The sequence below is a fragment of the Cygnus olor genome, chromosome 10 (assembly GCF_009769625.2).
Source record: "Cygnus olor isolate bCygOlo1 chromosome 10, bCygOlo1.pri.v2, whole genome shotgun sequence".
In the NCBI taxonomy this organism is placed as follows: Eukaryota; Metazoa; Chordata; class Aves; order Anseriformes; family Anatidae; genus Cygnus; species Cygnus olor.
In genome coordinates, this window is record NC_049178.1 from 19613926 (window position 1) to 19636538 (window position 22613).

The window sequence follows — 22613 nt, forward strand, 5'->3', positions numbered from 1 at the left end:
AATTTATAGAACATATAGTTTGTGGTTTTGTTTGTTTGTTTTGTTTTTAATGTTTAGACATTTTAATGTGATTTGAGAAGTGTTACATTTATTCGGAACTATTGAATTCATCATCAGAATCAATGGTTGAATGAAGAATTTCAAGTAAATATGTAGGCAATCCATGCCTTAACATGTTAAAATTTTCTTTAATGAGCTCTTCAAAGATTTGTGTTTTAGACAGCATACTGCAGAACACACAAAGTCATTAAATCATTGTCTATCACATGAATTCATTAATTCTATTCTTTTAGTGATGTAAACATATTAATTAGGAAAAAGCCCACACCAGGAGATGAACCCCTGATCTATATGCACAGTTTAATAATCATTGCACCGTGGTGATTAGAATGATTACGAGGATACTGTGAAGAATTCATTTGCAGCAACTAAGCCAACAACTTTGCATTTGTTTTGAAAAACAATTATAGAGCTTAATTGGGAGCCTTGTAATGATGACAGTAGTTATTTCAGTGATTGATTCTTAAATTAAAGAGAAATGGCAAACTAAATACCAGAATATCCTATATTAGAAAATTGAAAGGTCTAGAGAGTATGCACTGTATGTAAATTCTGAAATATGGCAAAATGCTGGCACTGACATAGACCACCGCTTCATAGAAAAAGCTCATTGAGGAGCACTGGCTATGATTTTTCTTATCTTGGGGAGAAAAAAAAAAAAAAAAAGTGAAAGAAACCAAAACAACTGCAAAAACCTAGACCAACAACAGGAAAACATAACAAAGGAATAGAACAGAGGTGCACAAGGGTCAAAAACCTACTGCAATGGGTAGGAAGAGTTAGTGATGGTCTACTGCTGCTTCTAAATTTCTTAGTGTTAATGTCTTCATGAAAGACGAGGCAGAGATTGGCCGAACCAGATAAATTATTTAATCTTACTAGAATTTGTTCACAGAATTCAGTTGATTCCATATTTTAATCAGTCATTTTTCATCCTTGAAAACAAGTGCCCCCTTAAAAGGTCAGGATCTTTGTTTCCTCTGTACAAATTTGTCAAGATTTCCCTTGGAACACAGAATTGCATTTCACAGCACTATTTGAAAATCTCCTTCTGAAAGAACAACTACCTGCACAGTCTGACCATGTAAGAGAAATGTCTCTGGGTGTCTGAAGTAAAGTATTGTGCTGTATATCCAGGTCCAATCTTCCAGGACTGTAGTTATGGTGCAAGTTTGCCTCAAGTTTTTAACTGTTCAAACTAGTCTGCTACACTTCCATCCCTGTCAGTAAGCTCATAGTTCATCTCTGCACATTAGAAGAAATACACTTTTTTTTTTTTTTTTTTATGATCCTTCAGTTAGCTAACAAGGAGACAATTCTCCTCTTTAGAGGACTCTTCTGTGGTCTTTGCATCCTGTGGAGGGGTCAGCATCGTGCTCATGTAGGTCAACAGAAATTATACAGGCTGAAGAGATGGTGGTGGTATGAAATTAGGAGAAAAAAAAAAAAAAAAAAAAAAAAAAAAAACTTGGTTATGTAGCTTTAGGATTGCTAGCACTGTAAATTGAGGCATAAACATGCCCAAAGCTTGTAGATGTCAGTGACTGAGGACCTTCATTTTTCCTTTGGGCCTCATGTGGGCAAAGAAAATTCCACCCTTATGTGACTAATGGTAAAGCCACTCTAATTATTCTAATCAAAACTGATAACAATTATTCTAATCAAAACTGATAATAATTATTTTCTTTGAAATAGAAACTTTGACATCTGTAAATAGCTGTGTAATGCTGCAGGTACAATCTGTTTTCTACTTAACAGACTAACAGAGACAAATAGTGCTTTAAAAAAGCAGCATTTTCATCATTAAACTATCAGGCTTAAACTTGCTGTACAAAAAAATCTTTCCCTGCTTCCTTCTGTCCTTTGAAGTATAATCCTTCCTGATTTATATTGCCACATCATTTCTGTAACTAAATTTCTGACATCATTTGTAAGGACTGTAAAACACATTTGGATACCATTTATATTATAAAAAATAAGGTAGCTTCAGTCAAGAAATATGCTGTAATCCCAGCTGGATGGATAACTTAGTTTGTATGAATAAGTTATAATTACTTTTTCTAGACATTTTGTGAACACTGGTGACTAGCATAAAAGCAGTAAAGATTTTTCAAAGAACAGAATTATTGATATCATCAAAATTGATATAAGAAGCAGTCTTGTGTGAAAAATGATATAATTTTGTGATATTTAACTACATTTTTATCGTTACAGATATGTTACAGCACGCTATTTAAGATAAATATGAATAGGATCTGTAAATTATAAGCATAATTTGATTTTTTTCCCCTCCAAGGTGGAAGCAAAATGGCACAGATATTGATCTTACCATGAGTTATCACTACAGGTTGGTTGGAGGCAGCTTGGCAATCAATAACCCACATAAAAAACAGGATATGGGAACATACCAGTGTTTGGCCACAAATTCATTTGGAACAATCCTGAGCAGGAAGGCAAAGCTTCAATTTGCATGTAAGTTGGGAAGATCATATTTATTAGAGCATTATTTTCTGATTAATTCTGCAAATGAATGGTAATATACTGAATAATTAAAGCTCCATTGATGATTCTGTTCAAAAGGTTTGGCTCACTTTAGCAGTGCTTATTCTTTTTTTTTTTCTTTAAAAAAAAAAACAAAAAAACAACATTCCTAGTAAATATTAATAAAATAACCAGACATCTGAAGATTGCTAGCCCTCAGGAACAAGAAAAACTTTCAGAAAATTGAAAGGTAAAGGAAGATGAATGTAATTATTTTCACTTAATAAAGGTGTTTCTTCTTTTTAAGACAATGTTTTCTTTGCTACATAACAGGTAGTTACAATTGTCGGGAGGAACATGTCAAAAAGTTAGTCTTTCCATTTTCTATAACATAATGATATGCAGCAGAGTCATAAAAGTTTTGTACCCCCAATAGCCACACTGACATTTTGTTACATTAACGGAGCAAAAAACAGTCTCTTTCCTTACAGAGTGCAAAATGATGCTTCTATGGCTCTGAAGTGTTTCATACTTCAGCTCAATTGGATAAAGCCCATTTGCTGTCTTGAGCCAGTTTAAATCTTATTTTAGGTTTGCTCTCCATTTCACTTCTTCACAGTTTCACAACCTTCTTCACAATATTTGTATGTGGTGACTGAGTTGTGTGGATGCCCCGAGGAAACGAAAGAAAGAAAGAAAAGAAAGAAAAAGAAAGAAAGAAAGAAAGAAAGAAAGAAAGAAAGAAAGAAAGAAAGAAAGAAAGAAAGAAAGGAAGGAAGGAAGGAAGGAAGGAAGAAAGGAAGGAAGAAAAAAGAAAGAAAGAGGAGAGGAGAGGAGAGGAGAGGAGAGGAGAGAAGGAGAGGAGAGGAGAGGAGAGGAGGAGAGGAGAGAGAGGAGAGGAGAGGAGAGGAGATTCGAGGAGAGGAGAGGAGAGAAGGAGAGAGGAGGGGAGGGGAGAGAGAGGAGAGGAGAGAGAAGAGAGAGGAGAGAGAGAGAGGAGAGGAGAGGAGAGGAGAGGGGAGAGGAGAGGAGAGGAGAGAGAGAAGAGAAGAGAGAGAGAAGAGAAGAGAGAGAGAAGAGAAGAGAGAGAGAAGAGAAGAGAGAGAGAAGAGAAGAGAAGAGAAGAGAAGAGAAAGAAAGAGAAGAGAAGAGAAGAGAGAGAAGAGAAGAGAAGAGAAAGAGAAGAGAAGAGAAGAGAGAAGAGAAAAGAGAGGAGAAGAGAAGAGAAGAGAAAGAAGAGAAGAGAAGAGAAGAGAACCCACCACCAACAAAAAAAACAAGTATTATTTCCATTCCATTTTCTTCGATATAAAAGTCTGAGCTGTCTGTTGCTGGGAGAAAGCAATTGTTTTCAACCTCATTAATAAAACATATGTCTAAAGCCAATCGTGTGTCACTATTTCAGACACCAGCAAATGTATTAATAATTAATCTTGTTCCATTTCTCATAGCAAATCTCATGTCACAGGGGTTACACAAAGGAGACATTAGAGGTCATGATGGTTCACAGACTCTCTTTTAGTGGAGCGGATCAAAAGGTGTATCACTAGTATCTCATTTAATAATGTTTTATTCTGAATTTCTCAAAGAGTGTTTGATTCCCATGAGCTGGTCAAATGGAAACTAAAATTTTTGATTAATTATTTTTTCACTTTTTCTGAAACATTTCTGCAAGCCACTTTTTCTGTATGGGAAAGTTTTTCAGGACTTGGAGATAAAAAATTATTCAGTGACAGAACAAATGCCATTTTAGAAAGAAGCAAGAATAGATGGACTCATAATTATCTGTGGAATCTGTAATCCACAAGGAAGCAAGAAAGGCCAAGATGGGATTCGGGAAAAGACTTAAAGAAAAGGAACACCTTCAAATGAAAATTCGAAGGAGGTATAAGAAAAGTAAAAGAAAAGCAATTTTTTTTTTTTAAGGATTATCTGTGAAAGACAGAAAATGAAAAGACTCCAGTGATTGTTCAGCATGTCAGATTACTCAATAATTTCATCTTTTTCTGGAAAAGTCTAACCCTGACTCAAGATCCTGGAAGCACTTTGGTTTACCAATCACGTCTCTCCCAGCCGAGAGAGAACCACCCAGGCACACCAGCTCTTAGGGCCATAAACAGCTCTTCTAGCCAGTGATCCTTTGAGTAATATCTAATTTCCCTTCCTTCCCATGGTTTTCTCATGTTTACTTCTGCCTATAACTGGTTCATAAATGGAAAATTGTCTTCTTTTAACTCTTTGCAAGGATAAGGGTTTGGAGAAAGCTGAAAGAGTAAAAGAAGGGAAAGAAAGGTTACAGGGGAAAGCCTCAGTGGTATGGACATTCCTCTCTCAGGATGTTGGTCCATGCTTGCCTGTACAGCCACAAATGCACACCTAGCCCTTTTTTCCAAAGAGAAACTAATCAAGCATTTCATTTTATTTTATTTTATTTTATTTTATTTTATTTTATTTTATTTTATTTTATTTTATTTTATTTTATTATTATATATATATTTTTTACAGTTGGACCAACAGTTTTATAGCCTTTAAAAAGCTTCGTGAGACTGAGGTTATTAAGGCTCTAAACATGGGGGTGCACCTTTCCATGGAGAGCAAGGAGGCTCTCCAAAGCCTTCTGGCAACAGCCAGATCCCGCTGGACAGGGATCTCCACTCAGACATGCAAATCTGAAAGAAATCATGTATGATTTCTGGTCATCCTGAGGCAAAGCATATTCCAATGTCATTCATCTGATGACACTTAGCAACTAGAGAAACTGTTTGCCAGAAAACGGACTTTGTCAATGGCATTAAGTATTTTCAGATGTTAAAGACTAGATCTTCAATACTCTGTGCTGGTAAAGCATTCCCTCTGAAACACTTGACTCCCTAATAGCTCAATGTCTCATGCCAATATAGAACAATCAAAATGGGCTAAATATCAAACAGTTCCTTTACTTAGGCTTCATATCCCCACAAAGACACTTCCCAAAGTTACTGCAGGGAACAGTTTGCAACAAGGTCAGGTCTCATTTGTTCACAACAGCAGAAAAACCTACAGCTATCATCTTGCTTTAATCCTCTAGATCTTAACAACAACCATATAGTGGTAAATATATTCCATTTTACAAAAAGTGTACTATTTTTCCATTGCCAGCAATATGAGTTTACATCCTTTCCTAAATAAAAGAGATAGGACAGACAAATTGAAACTTGTCATTTACATTTGCAAACAAAAATACAAAGGAAAATGCTTCAGCTCAATGGTATCACTGTGAAGCTATGAGTCTTAACTTGTCTTACCAGAGAAAAAAGCACAGTGCATGGCAAATTCTATAATGACCTGATAAGGACAGTGGAACAAACTACCTTGAAACAGTTATTTCACAGTTAACATTTTCTTGTTTCTTATTTTCATGTTGCCACCTAATTTACTACTTTGTTTAACCCCGTACTTCAAGCTGTATCTTAAAATCCAGGCAGGCAGGCATGTTGAGGTTATGACATTTCCATTCAATACCTAACAAAATGGGACTCTTCCTTGAATAGGACTGGCATGTTATTGCAGTCTCCGTGATAAATAATTGAATCAAGCCTATTATCTGAGTAACAGGGTGCATGTGTATTTGTCTTCTTACTACAGGGTAACTTTGAGTTGGAATTTGAATTAATTATACCTATGAAAACCTACTGTACATCTCAATATGTGAAAAATACTTTTTCCTTTGTTCAAGATAGTGAGCTCTCCGAGTAGCAAAATAAATGCTGTATGAGATTAGAAATATGTCTTCAGATTCTGCTGGAGTTTCATGCTTATCCTCTATTAAAAACAGAGCTGTCAAATGAAAGCTGCAGAAGGAATATTGTACAGAAGGAAGTGGCATAGATTATTAAAGCTACAGACTGAAAATGAGAGACAGCATCAGTGAGAGAGAGCAGAGCAAGAGCACATAAAATGCATTAGCAGGAAACATAGGATGGCAGCCCTATGTTATTCGTACTTCCCGGTGAAGGTTTGTTTTGTCATAAATAAAGTTGAAAGCTCCCTATAAATCCTGTGCGTCTCTGGCTACTCAGCAAGCAGTACATTTTGAAAAGCTAACACATGTTCTGCAAGAACTCGAGCTGCTGATCTGGATCTTCAGCCTGGTTAAAAAGCAGTGGTGTCAGATCCCAGCCGGTGAAGCCAGAGACTGCCACAGAAGTGGGGTTCTCCCCAAGGCGTGAGCGCTGAGCTTTGCTCCCAATTCACAGCCCACCACCCACACAGTGCTTCCCCCGTCCCTACGTTTGTTATCAACAGCACTAGCTCATGGTAGTCCTTCAACTCTACATAGGAGAAAGGTCATAGACAACTCCCCATGTCACCAGGCACGAACACAGTGGCTCTGGGCCAGAGGCAGAAACAGCAGGATCACAGCCACATTCAAAACTAGTGGAAGAAAAAAAAAAATCAGGTTTAAAGGAGCATTTGGATACATAAAACTGGGATTTCTCCTATTCCATGACACCAAGATGTATACACATGCATATTGATGAGGTGTTCTGCATAAATCTATTTTTATTAACGCAGACCATCTAAATTGCATTTAAAATGCCTTTAAAAAGACAAACAAAAAAAAAAAGCTGTTATAGAAAACTGCTTAAATACTGCTTCAGCCAGAACACTATCCCGGGCACACAGGGGATTTGTTTTAATTATTTAATTAGTTTAAAGTAAAAGTAACTGTATGTAAACAATGGGTCTTGAGGGAAATCCCAATAACTAGCTGCAGTAAAACAGACTGTCCAGGCTGGTTACTAACTCTTGTAGTTCTCATACATGTCTATAGTAGAGACATTAACAGATACATAGCAGCAATAAGAAGTGCAATTAAACAAACTGGAAAAAAAAAGTACTCCACTATGAAAAAGAATCTTATGTGAACCTAATCCATAACTATTCCAGGCATAAACCCAGACAATTTAGTATTTATTGAAAACATTTTGGTGGCTGGGGATCTTAAATGAAATTCTTAGCCCAACTGTTCTACCTTTATTGGTCGTCAACTGTGGCGATTGCAGCTTCTCAGACCTTGGGTCCCCTTAATTAAACATGGATTCTCAGAAACAATGATAACAAATTAAATTCATTAATAGAATTAGTCATTTTGTCCTGAACCACAGAGGACATGAGACCACTTTTATTTAAAATTTTTCCACAGTGCTACAGACTAACCACAAGGAAGGATTTTTCCTTGGCATTTTTGGGCTGCAACCATATTCTCATAGTCTCCATTGGGGGTGGTCAGGGGTTTTTGCTTGGTGTTTTTTCACAGTAGCATTTTTTAAACATGTACATCCTCTCTCCTCTTGGCCAGTGACAAGGTGCTCAGAGCAGTGTGGTTGAGACTGGCAGCGCTGGAGCACTTGGAAGAAATCTGAAGCTCCCAAGTTCTCTCAAGTGCTTTTCGTCAGATAGACAAAAGACACAGTTTTGCTGAAATAACAAGTTGAAGAGGCAATAATTCCTCCTGGACAGAGTTATTCCATTCTGAAAAGAAAAATAATAATCCATCATTAGTATTTAACCATTTTAGAAGAAAGATTAAAAGCAATCAAGCCTATTTAGTCTTTACTAGATCATGACAGTCGGAGGCATTTGCAAAGCCCTTTTAGAGTGACTGTCTGCGAGATGCTCAGCTAGCATGAAAGCCCACTTTTCATCTGATTATTTCATCATGTTATTTACCTTTGACTGCACACAAATTACACAAACATCACAAAGCAATACAGCATGCCTCAAAATGTCATAACCCTTTTTACTTGTAGCATATGCTTTGAAACAGAAAATGGAAAAATCAATACACTTAAATCAGATCAGATAGTCTGAATTTGCAAAGTCTGGGCAAGCATGAATTTTAGTCTAAATGGCACATACTCTTCTGCATTGGTTGTATTGTGTCACTGTGTGTGTCCAGAAATCCCCCTGTAACAATTGTATTTGATTAAAAGGTGTGCAAGATGTTGTAACTACCACCTTGAGTAAAGTTCTCTCGGTCTTTAAACTGATTGTTAATTCATCACTGCATGTGGGCCAGCATACCGAGCAGGCTGGCTTGCAGCTTGTATTGAAAGAGTGAACACTGCAACTTCTGTCCTTCCCAAAAGGAGGTATAAGCTTCTCAATTTAGTATTGACAAGTGATGCAGGGATGGCAAATTGCTAACTGAAGAGCAAGTTTTCCCTGATGCACTATGTTCCCTTATCCTCTATAGGGACACCTCAGATAAAATCACAGACCTGCCTCTATTTCATATCATTTTATAGCCTACAAATACAAGGTAATAGTTTAAGACCACCTTCTTTCTTGAAGGGGTTTACTTACACATAATGCAGAAGCACATCACGACCTGCGGGTGAGTGGAGCATCAGGCAGAGAACAGCACAGGCCTTGCACAGCTCTCCTGATGATCCTGGCAACACCCTGCAGTCTGCGTCTTCCTGTGAGCCAGTGAGAGCAAAACACAACTTGTCTGGAGGATCGAAATGCTGCCGCCATCTCTCCTTGTGTCACTAAATAGGCTTAGAGGTCAAAATTACCTTCTGGGCTCTTTACCACAGATAAACAATCCAACGTAGCTGCCGCAACAGCACCTACCTCTCCCTGTGTACGGGCAGGTTGAGCGCAAGCTTCTGAATAAAATGAATTATAGTAAATATACCAAGAATTCAGTTTATTACTTGGAAATAAAGCCCATATTTTGTCAGAGTTCAGCCTGGAATAAAAAGATACTGAATTTTAATTTATCAGCTCTGACTGCTATGGACACGTTGTGCTAGTGCTCCAGCACTTTCCAGCAGCTCCCCATGGTCTACATCAAGAGCCTTAATGGATGCTCTCCATGGAGCAGACCTGGAAGCCTCAGGCTTTTTATTTTTTTATTTTCTTCTCTACCCCCCCCCCCCACCCCTTCACATTTCTTCTGCACAAAATTAGGAAAAAAAAACCATTATGAGATCCTGCTATGCTTCACTGTAAAGTGTCAGCCACCTTGAATTTAGGCATTGTGTTTCCTTCAAGGCTTCTTTAAGTAAAAGATTTGCAGGGAATTGACTCTAAGTGGTGCAGCTTACTCGCACAGAGACCAAAACGATGCAAGAGCTCACTATGTTCAACTCATCTGTTTGTCTGCCTGTTGAAATTTCTAGTATTTACTTCTTCAAAGAAGTCTGTGCACACAAACTCTCACAGGCTCAAAGAAAAGTGGGAGCCATCAACCAGCATCCAACAGTGATGAAGCAGGAACCTTGGACAGGTTCCCCTGCTTGCTGACAGTACGAGGCAGCATGACAACAGCATTTCTATTTTAAAGCTACTAAAAGAATAGGACTACGTAAACATCCAGATGTTCCTGAAGACAGAAAGAACAGCTTGAAATCTTAAACTCAGAAGATATGGTTATGTCTACATAACAGGCATGGCAGGGGGTTGGAATTACATGATCTTTAAGGTCCCTTCCAACCCAAACTATTCCATGATTCTATAAAGAGGTTTTATTTCCTCCATCATTCCCTAAAGGTTTGAGTCCACTCTGTTTTCAGATCTTATCTAATGGGAATCGACATCAAATGCAGTCACAGCCTCCTCTTTCTTGTTAAGCATATGAACTAGAGCTGATGGCTGCAACATTCTGCTTTTATTTAATGTCACACCAGACCAAGCAGCACCAGAGACCCAAGCTGTTTTTTCCTCTCTCCGAAAATTTAACCACCATAAAATGGTTCAAGCCAGTTCAAGGCTATGCTGTATCTGCACACTTTGTTAAAGCTTTCATTCCATCAGGTTGAATTGCACTAGTGTCAAATTTTTAGTTGCTTAAGCTGTTATGCTTAGACTATACCAGGCTTTCACTCCTTTCAGACAAGAATTCTTTATCTATAAAATGGAGACGTACATTACAGAGATGTTGTAAGGGGCATCACAGGCAGTAAGCTAGTCAGATAAAGGAGTAATAGGGAATGTATAAGTATTTGAAGATTATCTTTTAGTTATATGTTACTTACTATTCTGTAGTTCCTATAAAAGTGTTTATCCTAAATCAACACACTGCAAGTTGTATTGGAAAAGCAATATATGTGATTGAGATATGGTAGGTAACAAAGCATCTACAGGTCCCAAAGCTGCTAGATTCTGATTCATAAAACTTAATATTTTTGAAGGATAAAACCAGGTGTAGTTTCAGTCTAGGTGATTTTTTTTATCTGTCATACTTTCATGAAAGACAATATGACTTAAATTTCAATAAGTTATTGAATGAAATGTCCTTAACATGCACATCAGCTTCCTCATTCTTTGGTCTGACAGGAAAAAAAAAAAATAGAGATGGAAGCTTGTGAGGGGAAAAAAAGAAAATGAGTTAAATTATTTGTAATAAATGACTCACTCCTTTGAATTAAAAGTAATGAAATTAATTTATTAGTTATTTTTGCAGCAAAGGTTGATCCTGTTTAGCAGAAAAGCTTTAAGGTATAAGGCAAACTTCTCTATTCCGTAGCTTGTGCTCAAGGAGGAGAAATAGACTGTATCACTGGTACTTTAGAAGGTGTGAAGGAATAAGGCCACAGACACCTTGCTCAATAGACAAACCACATCTGGTACAGAGAAAGCACTGAGCTGTAAATCTTCATTTCTAAATGTTAATGGGGAAAAAATAATAATAACAACAACGTGCACCACACCTGAAAACCCACTTAGAAGGCTCACATTCAAATATCCTTTACATCAACCACTCAGGTAAATCTTGAAATTCCTGTTCAGAGGAAGTCTTTGCAGCAGGAATGAGTGAGATAAAGCAGTGCTGTCTGGGGACAGCAAAGTAAATCTGGGACCCGAAGTAATTCTGCAAGAAGTAATTCTGTGCTGGATCAAGGTCTCTGAGGTGCTGGGCAGGAATTTGGGAAGGGATGAAGTATGCACGGGCATGCTCATTACACTCTTTCAGTAGTGCATAGAGCCCTTTTCCTTGCCAGTTTTTCTTATTGTATGTATTATGAGCACAGATTTTTAGCTTGCTAGTAGAAAATGTTATAAAATAAATGAATATCCCAAAGCGGGACTGTGGGGGGCTTGGGTGGAAGCACACAGCAGGACCCTAGGCCTCTCTGCAGGCCCGGGGCTTGGCTGCTGGCCCAAGGAAAGGGGCAAGGTAACGAGGGGAAACCAGGTCTGTGTGGGAGCAGGGGCAAGCACAAATAAAAGAAGGCAATTTTTGGATAAGAGTTAGCACCTCTGCCAAGAGGTGGTTTGACACGTGGCCAAGGCCATCTCTGGGGGTAAATCAGTCAAATCCACGCAGCACTGGTAGGGATAAATCTGGCTTGTGAGATTTAGACAGGAGAGAGAAATCTGCTTTTAAGAACACTCCAATCTGGAGAAAACTCGTGCAGACGGTGAAGTGACTCTGTGATGACAGGTGACAAATGAACTCTGCTGTGACAAGTGAGTAAACTGTTCAGGAATAAAATATTAAAAATGTATTTCTTTTGTCCCCCTCCCTTTGAAAGGGTCAGATCCTCAGATCTGCCTCTGGCCTGCAGATGGAGTTTGGGCTAAGAACCCTAAGGCTGCATTAACACTTGCTGCTCGGTGCAATTCCTGTGTTCAGTTCAAAACAAATCTTTAATATTTTATGCTGCTAACTCTCTAAGAGGGGAAGAATAACAAAAAGCAGATGTAAACCAGCAATACAACTTCATAGCATATGTTCCCTTGCACTGGTTTCTTGGTACACTTGGTACACAACAAAAACCAAGTCAGGATTCCGCCTCCCCCCTCTTTAATTTAATTGTGACCTTCCACTTTTTCCTCTAGAGAAGCTTGATATTACTTTGTAAAGGGCATTTTCACTCTTTAATTGAAAAAGACAATCAGGTCATGGCAGAAATTATTGTTCCCCACCTTGAAAATTAGTGCCTGGATTGGCTATTCATACCATTTAAGCTGAATTGAAGACCTGGGGACAGTGTGCATCCTAATGTGTAAATTACAGGTCCGCTCCCCTTAGAAGCTCCAAAGCAATTTAACTAAATAAAGGAGCCTTGATGAAGGTCTTTGATTGATTATGCAGCTTTGGAAAAGGACAAGACATGGATATTGTGCATTTCGTTCAGGGTTTTGCAGGCTGCTCTGTCAGGGAACCAGGCTCTCCTGGCCTCTTTTGGGGGAAAGGAGACAGCAACTTTCTCTTTTAACCAGGATGGGATGCAGTGTTCACCACAGGTACTCAACTAAAGCGAAACAAGAAGCACAGCTCATTTTTAACCTGTCCTGGTCAAAGGAGACATTCAGGTGTTCCCAAGGCTCACCCAGCTGAAACACCTTCAAGTCCTACAGCCCCTGAGATGCTACAGTACTGGCAAAGAGGAGGCTAACACACAGTTCAAACAGGGAAGGGGCAGAAGAACTCATTAGGTGTTTAATGGAAAATGAAAGCATTTAAAAATCAGGATATGGGAAATGCTAAGAAGCTTTCAGACACCTTAATTAGAGATAACACATCTCTTAATCTTAGAATTGAATTCATAGAAAATCAATTAGAACATTTTAAAAATTGAGATTAGATGGTAAAGGGAAATGATTAATAGTATTGACACTATTATCAAGACAAAGGAACTGTTAGAGGATTTGTTTAGCAAGTTTGGTACAATTCTGAAAGCTGACAAAAGAGTTTACTTTCTAAGGAAAGTTAAAGAAAGTGAGATTAGCCATTCCTTTGGGAGGTATTTGGAGAAAGATATTTCCATAGCACACCTTATTGGTAACCAAGATAAAAGAGATTTATACTAATCTCCTAACAAGCAGTTCAGTACAATACTGAGTAGAGACAAGAGACACGGCTGGATGCACAGGAGGTCTTCCACAGTGATCTGAAACAGACAATCACAAACTGTTGGCCATGTGCACAGTCTGTATTGAAAAGTATTTTTAACTGAAAGTATGTGAAAGAAAAAAGAAAAAAAAAGAAAGCAAAATCTAAGTATGGGATATCCTAGAATTTTTAGATAATTTAAAGGATCCAGTAAGAATCTACTGTTTCTATTTGCATCTGTAGCACACCTTATACCCCTGAATCAGGCATGGAGTTCAAGCCAAGAACTACCAAAGGATCCCCTAATTCATTACAGTCAAGTGAAAGCGAAGGTAACTAATTATCAGCCCATAACACAGGTGTTAGAAATGCTTATAGCAAATCATAACAATGAGCTGCTTTTAAAAACTGCTGAGGTTGTAATTTTTATCACATTTTGCTGCAAGAGAATTTATATTGTGATATATCACATCCAGTAACACTGATCATATTGCAATATATCATATCCAATAAGAGAAGCAAAAGAAACAGGAGCAAATGCGATATATCACAATTTGACATAGCCCCACAGAAATGTGAAGAGGTTTATTGATTTGTCGTCAGGAGCATAGCTAATTTCTAAAGTGCTCTTACATCTAGTGCCTTCGCATTCATTGCACATTTCAATAACAAGTAATTACAATTATAATATTTGGGATTATGTAATGACAAAACATTTATGAAAAAAATCAAAAGTTCAAGAAACCATGAAATTACATTAATTCAGATGAACTGTTAGTAATTATGCAAGGTGATAAATTGGACTTTCTCTAATTGTCTGTAACAATTTCATATATTAAAATATCCCAGCTTCCTTGTTTGCTGTTCAGTAATGCAAAGATGTCCTACGCTCATTCTTAAAGCAAACTGGTTTGGAAGTGCTACAGCTATTCTTGAACAGATTAAGGAATTTGAAACACACGATCAGGAGGTTGAAATGAATGAGTTGTTACTTATGATTACTTTTTTGTTCCCTTGGTACACTTTCATTTTTAAAAAGTAATTCACTAATCCCAGAAAACTGTTCATGTTTTCACATGTGCTGTTGTGCAAGTTGAATGTACCCCTCCAACACTTTTAAGGCAGTTTTATGTTTAGAAGAAAAACAAAACAAAACAAAAACTACAGGTGTGTGGATAATAGCTGGGGGGCAGAGGGAGGAGAGAAATTAGAAAAGTTATATATTCATTATATGAGTAACAACTATCTCAGTGTATGTCAGTGCTAAGCTTTAAAAAAAACCAAACTCATGCTTTTCAGGTGTGGCTGAACCTCTGAACCTATTAATTAACAGAAGTAATTTGGCAAGAAACATTTATGTTTATCTGTAACATTGGTACATGCTTCCAAAGATCAGCATCCATCACTTCAGGTAAACACCACACCGTATCTATGTTTGCTTGTCTTCTCTCATCGGCAGCTCAGTACTCACTACAGATACAGTGATGGTCATCCTCACCCAAGTGCTACTCTTGCCACCTTCTATTTTTATTGTAATTGAATATCTACAACGAAGACTTGCAAGCCATACCCTCCACTTGCATAAATCAGCATAATTTCCTCGACCTCAGTGGGGTACTAATGACTTACACCAGCTGAAAAAAGCTCTGGCCCATTACTCCTCCCCATTCCTGCATTCACTCCTGGTGAGGAGCTGCACGCCTCCATCTCAAATATTCTCACACCAGAGAAAGCCTTGTCATTCTCTGATTCAGTTTCCACAAAATACCAGATGTTTTGCTTGCTCTGAGCACATATCTTTCTTGCTTAGGTGTGCAAATGTTCCCAGCTGCAGATGATGACTTCTTGCCACACACAGCTGAGTCCATATATTTTCACTCTTCACTGTGGAGAATCACTTGTTCACCTGAGCATTTTTCTTAGCCTACATGACCTCATTATCACATCCAGCTGATTAATTGTGCTATACCAACAGTAATCTGATAACGTGTATGGTGGTGAAAAAAGTTTTTTTGTTGAAACTTGTAGCTGATAGAGCAGGGCAGCATGAGGACACTCATAAAGTGGGATAAATACAGACAAAGAATAGGGGGAATTATGGAGGAACTAGGTGATAATTTATTTATAGATCTCTGCAGAAACACTGAAGTTAGCAAATATACCATCTGTTAAATAGTCATACTATTCCTAAATGCATATTAGCAATCTAACTGTGAGCCAAACACCTGATCTAAGCTATCTTTTGAAACTCTTTTTGACAAGCAACATTATGCTTTATTAGGTTATGTCATGTTATGTTATGAAGTTATGCTAGGTAACAGGAACAGGGAGGATGGACTGGGTTTGCTCTGTTGGTGTAAATGCCTTCTCGGGACAAAAAGATGTGGTTTTGAGAAGCAGCCAGATATTCAGAGTAACAAGAGCAGAGTAAGCTATTACATTTATATTCATCTTCAAGTTCTTTTTTACACTTAACACATTTTAGGTTGCAATTAATCACTGGAAATACAGACACACACTGAGGAGGAGAAATGGAAGCAAAAATCTTTTGGGCAAAAAGACTGCTTCCAGCCAAAAGAAACATTATTCTTGATGGTCCACACCATTCCTCTGTTTATCATCCCAGGCTACATACTGAAGACAGACAATTCTGTTACTCATTATTGAATCTCTTCTGAATGAGTTGTCATAGTATTTTATGGGAGATGTAGCCTGCCTGAAAACAGGTCCCTTAAAGTTGAAGAACAAAATAAGAATGACTCCCATTATGATTTTTACTCATTTTACTTTGTTTTGTTCTTTCAGAGATTTTTTATTATTATTATGCAATTAATCTTTATTCGAGAGACACTTAATACATTAATTTTATACAATTATCTATCAAATCCAACCACACTTAAATGAAGAAAGATCATTCCTGTTGAGATCTATTAAATCTCAGGAGGTGGGAGTTGCTTAAAGATGCAGTATGAAGTCCAGAGTCAAGCACTGGAATGGTCTGTCTAAAGGAAATGTCTGTCCCTAGGGGTCTTTAAAAACAGGTTAAATAAGTATCTCTTAGGAAGGATATATGTACACTCGTACCTGTCATAGGCCAGATGAATAGATTAAATGATCAGCCTCCGTATCTATTTTTCTATACCTGTGATTCACTTGTAAGCACAACAGGATGAAAATCTCTCCAGCACTAGGAAAAGCTGAGTTGCTTTGTTTAACTGAACCATAAATGTGCTATGAAAGCAGACTCCTGCATACAGAATTTAATACTGTGTAGATTAAAAAGACAATGTCCAAATTTTCCCCACATGTAATCAAAAGTAGTCCTACTAACTATAAAATAATGCAACCCATACGACATCAAGTACTTCTAGTTTTTCAGTTTTTCAGTATTTAAACCATGAATAATTGCTGTTATTTTAATGGAGGAACGTGGACAGGTGACAAAGTTTCTTAAATGAATAAAATGATACGATGACATATTGTGACATTAAACTAAGAATTGCTACCAGCTACTTATTACTTTCCAGAATCTATTCCAATTTCAGAATAAAGCATTCTATAGTAAATTCTGAACTGTCATGAAAACATTTGCTACTGTGGCGCTGGACTTGCTTTTCTCCCCCCCTCCCCCCCTTTTTTTTCCTTTCTTAGGAACTGCACAATCTGTGTTGTATTAGCAAAAAATTAGCATATATATATATTAGAAAGGAATGGGAAGCGTGATTATTTTTGTTGTTAGAATCTAAATTGAAAGGTCTGCACGTTTTGCATTTTTCCAATCTTTTTTTTTTTTTTTTTTTTTTTTTTTTTTTTTTTTTTTACTTAATATAATACATTGGAAAATTTGAGTGCCTTCTCCCACAGTAGACATGGCTTGGTCCAGCCAGCCAAGGTGATTCCTTGACATTTGGCCCAGGGACCAACTTTCCACATGTTTTGTGATGGTCTTTTCCTTCTTAGAAACCATTTAACCAAAAGGAAAGAAAAAGAAGAAAGCTAATTAATTTTCTCAGACTGAATTTTCAGAACAAGTAATAAATCCACACACAGATTGGACAAGTAAGGACCTTTTACATATGAATCAAAACTCTGGCTATTAAGTCATATTACATCCATCCACCATTGCTCTCCCCCCCTCCCCCCGCCCATTAGTATTAAAGAATGGAATAAAACTAATATATATATATATATATTTTTTTTCCTCTTGGACAATCCAGACTGCAAGGAAGAGATCTAGCTGGCAGGCAATTAAAAGAACATCAGAGTTTAAAACACTTTCCCTGTGTATCGACAGCTACCGTCTATTGTGGCTATGACAGTGTGAGGAGGTGCTCCAGCTGCCTAATTCAATTCAGTCACCTCTGAGTAGACAATGTCTTCATAGGAGACCAATATAGAGGAGATGAAGAGGAGGAAAAGAAAAATTAGCTCTGTAAAGTTCAACTAAGGGGGAGAAAATTGATATATTGACATAAAGAGCCGAGCCTGTACAGGTAGTAATCATTATTGCTTTGACCAACGAGAACTGTTTCTTTCTATTGAACTCTGGATCAGGTAGTTGCTCAGCTGATGAAAAATGGAACAATTGCATGAAACAAGAATCTGTAGCAAGGTAAATAAAACAGGCTTAAGGTAGGCAGCACACCACACTGATATCAAGAGTTTTAAAATGAAGCTGATATTGTTTATTTTATTAAAACATATTTTGAATGTATTTCCCAAAGTGCTCTGACAAAAGTAATAAGTTTTCTCATTAGTGTGAGAACTGGATCAAAAAATGACTAAAGTACATTATGGCGTGTCTTGTAACTGAATCATTATTTAAAACAAATGAGACTGAGAAAGACATCCACATTTTAGTGAAATGCGAGAAATCAGAAAAGACTGTGTTAGATTCAGTAAAAAATAAATAAATAAAAAATTATAGCCATAAAAATCACCTATGGGAGACAAGGCATCAACATTTTACACAGATCCCCTAAGCCATAACACAATTTTCTATTGAAAGCATTCTCATTCTCCCCTTTAAAAGCAGTGATAAAATTGATTCAAGTCAATTAAAACATGCCAACTTACTGCAGACAGCTTTAGGACAGAACAGACTCATTAAAAATATGACATACTTTTATCATAATTGAAACACTGTGAGAGTCCCGATAATGTTTAATTACCATTTGTGTACATAGAAGTGCACACCTGCTTTTAATTGCTATAAAAAAGGAAACAACACATTTTTTCCCTATTCCTGCAGATTAAGACTAATAAAATGTGATGTTAGAAAAAGACAAAATAATACACTAGCTTTGCAATGACGGATTGTAATACAAACTCACTTGTCGGGGTATAAGTGCTTTATAAATAGGTATTTTATTTATTTTGCCAAAGGACAAGATACTAGGCTGGATGAGCTATTTTTCCATACAGCATGTCAATTCACATACTGAGATTTTATTATATGATTGAATGTATATGCTCTTGAGTTATCTAGAAGTATTGCATAGATTGGACTATAGTTAGGAATAAATCTGATAGGTTATAACAGTTTTGTTTTCTTCTTCTCTTGCAAGATCTTGAAAATTTTGAAATGAAGACAAGAAGTACAGTGTCAGTCAGAGAAGGACAAGGAGTGGTTCTGCTCTGTGGTCCTCCACCACACTATGGAGGTATGACGAATAGCTAAGTTGTGTGCAATCTGAATAAAGATCAGTTCTTACAGCTCAACAGAAGAAGCCTATGCTCTTCCCCACCTGATTAGCACTAGAATTTATTTGTGAATGAAGTGTACAGGTTTATAACAAATTTAGATTTCATTTTTTTTAAGGGAACATTTGGGTTTGAACTTCTTAAAGGGCCTTTTTTTATTCTACAGTTACTTGATGTACTAGAACGTGCCATTGCTTTGTGTGTGACAAGCAAAGAAAGTACCAGAGAAAAGAAAGGTCTGTCATGAGTGGCATTAGATTGACATGAAATTTGGTATTGTTCTTAAATATTGATCCTCTGCTTCCTGATATCTTAATGTCATAGAAAAATTTAGTTTGAAAGGGACTTCTGGAGAGGTAAGCTTCTTGAACAAAGGAGGTCTAATTGGTTAAGGTGCCTGAGAGCCTTCAGGTCCCAGTCAAAGTTTCAGATAAAGAAGGAAAAGGGGTTTTCTGGAGAATTGATTTGGGTATGTCTTGCTTCTGTTACCATTACTACTGCTGCTCAACTGTAAGGCTGTTTGAGGCCTATATGTAACATCCTACATGTTTCAGACTTTTTCCATGTAAGACATCCCTAAGCATGGGGCACTGTAGTTATCACCCCTCCTATACAGCTGTATTAGCACCTCCAATATCATTTTTTTTTGGAGCAACACATGTATACTATGTTGGAACATTGTCATTTTTAAACATTTTTTCCACCTCCTGTAAGCAAGAAGCTCTTGAGAATAATCTTTTGAGATTTCCCACCACCACCACTAACCCTTGCAAGTTCAATGCATTCAAAAATATCTTTTGTGAGTGTTGGGACCCAGATTCAAACTGTTCCTTATCCTTTGAGTTGGGAGCAAGAACTATGGTTTCCTAATAACTAACTAAAGATGATTGGGAATTTCACACTGGAAAAGCAAACGTACATTAAAGGGGAAAACATCAACAGCATTGTTACCAAATTGTCTTACTCTAGACTGAAAGAATCAGCAGTTCTGAGATGAAGAATGTCCTGTTTTCAGCAGGAGTGACTACACATCCACAACAGCTGCAGTATTCTCTGTGCTAGCACAGAGTGTTTCCTCAGTTCCTTAAAGAAACAGTTATAAGACAAATTCCCATGAGAAGAAGGTAAATTGTGATCTATAAAGAAGATGCAGTATATCAAAGAGGTAGAGAAACCCATCAATCAATTTAAAGCCCCCAGGCCTTGAAGAGAGAGGAAATGTCAGTTCACTTACTGTTTACAGCTGTATGAAAGGGGTATATAATCAAGGAGATAAAGTGAAATCTGGTCCTTAAGGGCAGAAAGAGCTTGAAAGAGTTCCTGAAATGTATCAATGGGACAAAGACAATACATCCATCCTTGAGTCAGTAAGCTATGTGTCTTCCTCTTGCTGACAGGTAAAATTATGATTTGACAAACAGGAATGAGAAGAAAACATTCAGAACAAATAAATAGTTAACAAGTAAGCTCACTCCAGATTAATTGAACTGACAAAATTATATCTATAAACAAATCCTCTGACACCATGTTTAAGCTGTAGATGTGAGCTGTTGACCAATAGGCATGAAAAATACATTATCTGAAATAAGTCTCTAAAGAGCAGAAACTGAGCTCTTTTGTCATCTACAAACACCGTGTTTGTGATCCAAAATTATATGCCATGGGGATGAAGTACATAGTATGAACTATGATAAGTTGTATACTATCCCAGAATGCTTAGGAAATTTCTATAGAATTGTATAAAGTATTGTATATTATTTCTTTTTTTTTTTTTTTTATTGAAACCCTTGCCTCTGACTTAATCTCTACAGGAAAAGGACTATTAACAGTAGCTACAGCTTCTACTGAGTTCATCGGAGGAGTTCTGTAAAGCATTTCAAATGCAAGAATTAGTTATTAAAATTTTGAAATATGTACTGTACCAACAAGAAAAGAGTTGCCTTTCCTGTAATACTAACATTAGTAAAATACAAACTGTATACTATTCTATCAAGGAGGAAAAAAGTACCCTTAAGAGTTTCCCACTCAGCCTAAGAGATGCAGTCTATAACCAGTGCAGACTTTTCACTAGTATCAACATTTATGTGGAAACTGAGGTTAACTGACTGGGCAGAAAAACACCCAAAGGGCCATGGCAGATGACTACAGGCCCTGACACCAGCTGCTTATCTCCCCAGGTTGACAGGCCCAGCCCTAACCATGTACTCCATCCAGGATACAGGAATGTGTCTTTAATATTTGGGTCTAAGAGGCTTTTTTCACTCTTTCAAACAAAAGAGAAAAAAGAAAAAGAAAAACTCTTTGGGGCAGTAGTTTAGTGCAGTTATTATTACTATAGTGCTGCTGGAACACAAAGCAATAGCTGAAGCCTCTCCCCTTCCTCCTAACCTAGGAAGTTGGGTAGCTGTTTCTTCTAGAAACAGGAAGAGAGACAGAAAGACAAGGGCCTAAGGAAGCCAAAAGTTTTTATCTTAAGTCTTTTCCCATACGACATCCCCAATTTGGAATAGGTAAATGGAATGAGAGCTCAAGAAGTATTTCTACCACCTGTGGTAGCCACAGAGAGGCAGCCCAGCTCTCACTGCAGAGAGCAACACAGCCCAAGCTCTCCAGCCATTTCCCACAGACAGAAGTAAAGCTTCCTGCAGGCTTCACAGATATCATTAGACTAGTCAGCTTTTTGTATTACATTGCTAATACTTAAATATCCTGATTGTGAAGAAGCCATTTAAAACTTAAGTGATAGAAGTAAGAAAAGATTAGAAAGGTTACTCTAAAATCTTAGGCCTTAATTGTTAAGGCTTCTAGCTCCACAAGAAAGTCTATTTCATGTTGATATTGAGAAAAATACTTTCTGCAAAGAAAAATTTCACCTCATAAAAGTTTACGTAATATCTTTTGCATATCAAAATACAATTACTGTATTAAAAAACCCTGCAATTAGCTAGCTGAAAGCACTCACAAAGCTCCCTCCCACTACCTGACCCAGCCCAGTGCAGCCCCTCTATTTTCTCCCTCAGCCCCTCCTTGCCTATTTATGCACCAGCTGCTCCTCAGCCTCCGCTGTTGTTATTTATGAGGCTCATTAACACACCTTATAAAGTTCAGCATCTGAATTTCCTCTGCTTGTTAGTGAGGCTCTGGAGTGTAAGGGTGGGGAGATAAGCTGTATTTCTCTCTCTAGGAAATGTCTCTTCTCTAGCTGAGGTTCCTTAGGTCATTTTTTTTTTTTTAATATATATATATGCTGTATAATCAGTATATACAATTGCTTTATTACTTAAAAGAAAAAGGTGTTTTGTATAGAGTTAGGAAGTAGAGAACAGCATCTAGGAGGAGGAAAGAAGTCTGGAGAAGATCTCATTGCTGTAGCTGTGCATGAGCTTGACCTGACTGTGATTAAGGTACTGGTACCTAAATAGTAATGCTTGACACAGGACTGTGGGGTAGGCTGTTATTCATTTATTTTGTTAGAAGCGAAGTCTGATATAATGCCTGTTTCCTTCAAGCTGGCTCCCTGCAGAGCTCTAAGAAAGTT

The 22613-nt window shown here is 37.4% G+C and overlaps 1 protein-coding gene across 8 annotated transcripts in view; it reads left to right on the top strand.

Annotated features, from left to right (window-relative positions):
• Positions 1–22613, top strand: part of CNTN6 (contactin 6) — a 143617-nt gene that overhangs the window by 61280 nt on the left and 59724 nt on the right. For 4 of the 8 annotated variants that reach the window (XM_040568941.1, XM_040568937.1, XM_040568936.1 and 1 more), the window contains exons 4-5: positions 2357–2532; positions 18940–19035. In XM_040568941.1, the coding sequence (XP_040424875.1) occupies positions 2357–2532; positions 18940–19035 (272 nt within the window). Of the gene's footprint in view, positions 1–2356; positions 2533–18939; positions 19036–22337; positions 22480–22613 lie in introns of those variants that run through there. The other 4 variants (XM_040568939.1, XM_040568942.1, XM_040568944.1 and 1 more) reach the window with 4 other exon arrangements.